Source organism: Notothenia coriiceps, unplaced genomic scaffold (genome assembly GCF_000735185.1).
Source record: "Notothenia coriiceps isolate Sejong01 unplaced genomic scaffold, NC01 NC01_scaffold00001466, whole genome shotgun sequence".
In the NCBI taxonomy this organism is placed as follows: Eukaryota; Metazoa; Chordata; class Actinopteri; order Perciformes; family Nototheniidae; genus Notothenia; species Notothenia coriiceps.
This window is the reverse complement of record NW_011334167.1, coordinates 118,099-121,430: the sequence shown is the minus strand read 5'-3', so window position 1 is coordinate 121,430 and position 3,332 is coordinate 118,099. Positions and strand designations below refer to the sequence as shown.

General features: G+C 42.0%; 2 protein-coding genes across 2 annotated transcripts; one reads left to right on the top strand and one right to left on the bottom strand.

Moving 5' to 3' along the window:
• Positions 1–1,156: 1,156 nt before the first annotated feature.
• Positions 1,157–3,332, bottom strand: nudt15 (nudix (nucleoside diphosphate linked moiety X)-type motif 15). Its single transcript, XM_010789864.1, has 3 exons — positions 3,067–3,332; positions 2,505–2,701; positions 1,157–2,416 (listed from the first exon to the last, which is right to left on the bottom strand). Exons 1-3 carry the CDS (start codon positions 3,213–3,215, stop codon positions 2,286–2,288), a joined length of 477 nt encoding a protein of 158 aa, XP_010788166.1. The 5' UTR covers positions 3,216–3,332; the 3' UTR covers positions 1,157–2,285.
• Positions 1,308–1,783, top strand: LOC104961543 (carboxypeptidase O-like). Its single transcript, XM_010789854.1, has 2 exons — positions 1,308–1,404; positions 1,493–1,783. The coding sequence occupies exons 1-2, from the start codon at positions 1,320–1,322 to the stop codon at positions 1,756–1,758; spliced, it is 351 nt and encodes a 116-aa protein (XP_010788156.1). The 5' UTR covers positions 1,308–1,319; the 3' UTR covers positions 1,759–1,783.

Here is a 3,332-nt window from a genome sequence, read left to right as displayed (position 1 = left end):
AAACTCTCGTTGTAACTGGAGCAGATAGGGAATAAAGACGACCTCTGGGTGGTGAAGACAAGAGCCTGGTAACAAGTTTATAGCACAATCGTACACACGATGAGGAGGCAGCGAGGTGCCTCTGGCTTTGTTAAAAACCTCCTTAAGGTCATGGTAACACTGAGGGACCTTGGAAATGTAAGGGAAATCAGGATCTGAAATGTCTTAAATTACAGGAACAGCTGGAGTGGCAGCCAGGGAACATTTGGATGGAAAACAGGTACTTAAACATCCCTTACACCAAGCAATAATCTTACCAGTGGACCAGTCTATGTGGGGGTTATGTAGGGTAAGCCAGGGGTACCCCAAAATGATTGGGTGTTCGGAGGACCGAAAAACATGAAAGACGAGAAGCTCAGTATGACCGTTCTGGAAACTTAGCTGAAGAGGTTGGATGTGGTGAGTTACCCTACAGAGAAGACGGCCATCAGAGGCACTTGCTTCCATTGTTCTTGGAAGGGGGAAGGTGTCAAGGTTCAGCTTCTTAGCCAACTCAAAGTCTATAAAACTGGCATCTGAGCCAGAATCCACCAAAACAGGATGCCTGAGTTGGCCAGTTCGTACTATTGTTGTGGCGATTTAGCACTCACAACAGGAAAGAATGAGAGAGGAATCACTAAAACACAAACACAGACATAGCTGATCAATAATTATTATTTAGTTGTTGCAACAAACAAACAATTGAGGAAGGAGCGTTGATTCCTGTCGTTAAGACCACATGAAGGGACTGTGAGCTCCTGGGTGCAGAACTGTGTCTACATAGGAACAAGACACACAAATGTAAGGGTTAACTCTGAGTCATTTTGTGTCCCTATGTAATCATGAAGCATCAATTGTGTGTGTATGTAGTCATTTTGGGTATATTTGTGTTAATTTTCTGTCTCCTTGTCGTTTTGAGTCTCTTTTTTGGTGCTTTAGATGTGGTCGTTTTGTGCTTATTTTATGTGGTTTGTTAATTGTGCAACTCTGTAAATGTATAACATGTATTTTTAGAGGTTGTGTGTCTCTGTTATATTTTGTATTGTAATTTTTGCAACTTAAGTAGTTAGGCTTTTTTTTTATTTTACATATCCTTTTAGTTGTTTTGCATGTATTTTGAGATGTATAACCTTCCTTAGTGCTAATTTTTCTGGTGTTTTGCATGTCTTTGCAGTCATTATGGGTCATTTTGAGACAACTCATTTCAGTTTTCTTTCTTACACTAAAGAAAAAGTAAAGCACACAGAGCTAATACAGATGCTTTCAATGACTGTATAACAAATGCTAATGTGTTTCTTCAGATGAAGGTAGGTAGGGGTGCAGCAGACGCCATTCGGAGCGTGCACGGGAAGGACTACACCGTAGGAACCTCACCGGATGTGTTGTGTAAGTCCACACATCACAGCTGGTCACAGATTTATTTGACTTTGTTGCCGTGCTAGCAGAAAAACAGCAGTGTACCCTCTTTCTACAGACGCCAACTCTGGTTCCTCCCAAGACTGGGCCCGGATGCAGGGGATCCCCTTAACCTACACCTTTGAGTTGAGAGATGGCGGGACGTTTGGCTTCGAGCTTCCCCAGGATCAGATCCAGCCGACCTGCGAGGAGGCCTACAGCGGAGCCCTGCACATCATCACCTACGCCCACGACAAGACCTTTAGTGGGGCCACTGCAACCACCGCTGCAACCCTGTGGAGCATACTGTTAGCCTTGGGTGTCACCAGCACCACCCTGATGTGAGGGGGGGAAATAACTCTTGCTGTTTTGCTTTAAGTTTCATTTATCTTGCGTACGTTAGGTTAGTTTCAAGGGGAGCTCCAGTTTTTAAGACAAAATGTTTTTTATCCTTATTTAAGCTATACATTTTTGTAGATTAATTATGATCAAAAGTATGTAAATGCATCATACATACCAATGCACCTTTGATTCTATTTATTATACATAAATACACCTATAATTAATCATAGACTTCAATACAAATCTTATTTTAGGCAATGCCTGACACATTAGTATATCCACAAATCTTTTTTATTTAATTGAATATGACGACGTCGAAATATACTGTAAATAACATCTGGCGCCAAAAAGCAATACAAAATAATAAAAACTTTGAAACGTGTCTTGTGTTCAAAACATTTCAAGTCCTTGTGCCACTCTAAATTGTGTTTTATGTTTTAGAAACTACATGTTATCCATCCACCGTTGTAAACCAAGAGATTGACTTTTGAAGAGGTATTTTTGCTTTGGAAGTTTCCCAAGGCAAACGTTTAAAGCTGAGTTTCAATGCTGGATGTTATTATGTTCCTGAACGGCTGGAAGCCTTGTTGTCTCAGGTTGGCTAACGGCAAGAAAAGCAGCTCCTCTGGAGGAAACTGGTCCCATGGAGTCCAGGTCCAACCTGTCAGGCAGAGATCGAAGCATATGTCGGGTAAGTAGGAAACTTTTTCATCTAAATCTTGTAAAAACATCAGTTCGGCTTCACATACTCTCATTTTTCTCTGGCTCCAGGTTCTCTGGCTCTCCTGACTGCTTCCTGTCCAGTTCTCCTTGCATGATGATGGTGACGTAGTGGTACTGCTCCTCCAGTTTGATGGAGTTCACCACAGAGGCATAGCAGACGTTCACCAAACACACCCCTGCTTCCTCCAACACCTCTCTGTGAGCACACTCCTCCCACGTCTCTCTTTCAATGACATAGACATGAGTGTCACATCCAATTAAAGTCATCATATGCATGATAAACAGTTATTATACTGACGACTGCATCCACTTGCAGGACCTTTTTTGACATGACTGACTGTCTAAATAAGGTTCTTAAAAACACACTCCTGAACACCAAGGTGCATTTAAAATATTACACATTTGTATTTGTGCACACCTATTTGGCATGCAAGTATAATAATGCACATTTAAAACATGTTTTCATATATGCTGAACACTTTGGGATAATTCGGCTCAATACAAACTTGCAAAGACGTTTTTATTTCATTGTAATGGGGGTTATTTGTTGTGTGTGGAGCTTGCTAACTAGCTGCTTATGTTACCTACCCAAACTCCAAGTGGCCGCCGGGGAGCTGGTACTTCCCTTGGCCCATTGCACTTCTCCGTTTCCCCAGGAGAACACAGCCGGGGTGCGCTGAGTCTGTTACAAGAATTCCGACCCCAACTCCTGGACGTTTCATAGTTTTATCAGACATCTGGGCAACCTTAAATACGACTCACGTATATTAAAAAAGCTAGCTAAAAAGTTAGCTAAACCAGAGCAAGAGGGTTCCCGTCTGTGTACTTCCGTTTTGGCTTTAAACATCGTTTGA

Bases quoted from the DNA above. Each gene is read 5' to 3' on its own strand.
- nudt15 (XM_010789864.1), bottom strand. From the start codon at position 3,215: ATGTCTGATAAAACTATGAAACGTCCAGGAGTTGGGGTCGGAATTCTT. The intron at 2,702-3,066 runs GTAGGTAACATA...TGTCATTGAAAG, and splicing joins GGCGGCCACTTGGAGTTTGG to AGAGACGTGGGAGGAGTGTG. The intron at 2,417-2,504 runs GTATGTGAAGCC...TCTGCCTGACAG, and splicing joins GGAGCCAGAGAAAAATGAGA to GTTGGACCTGGACTCCATGG.
- LOC104961543 (XM_010789854.1), top strand. From the start codon at position 1,320: ATGAAGGTAGGTAGGGGTGCAGCAGACGCCATTCGGAGCGTGCACGGG. The intron at 1,405-1,492 runs GTAAGTCCACAC...CTCTTTCTACAG, and splicing joins AACCTCACCGGATGTGTTGT to ACGCCAACTCTGGTTCCTCC.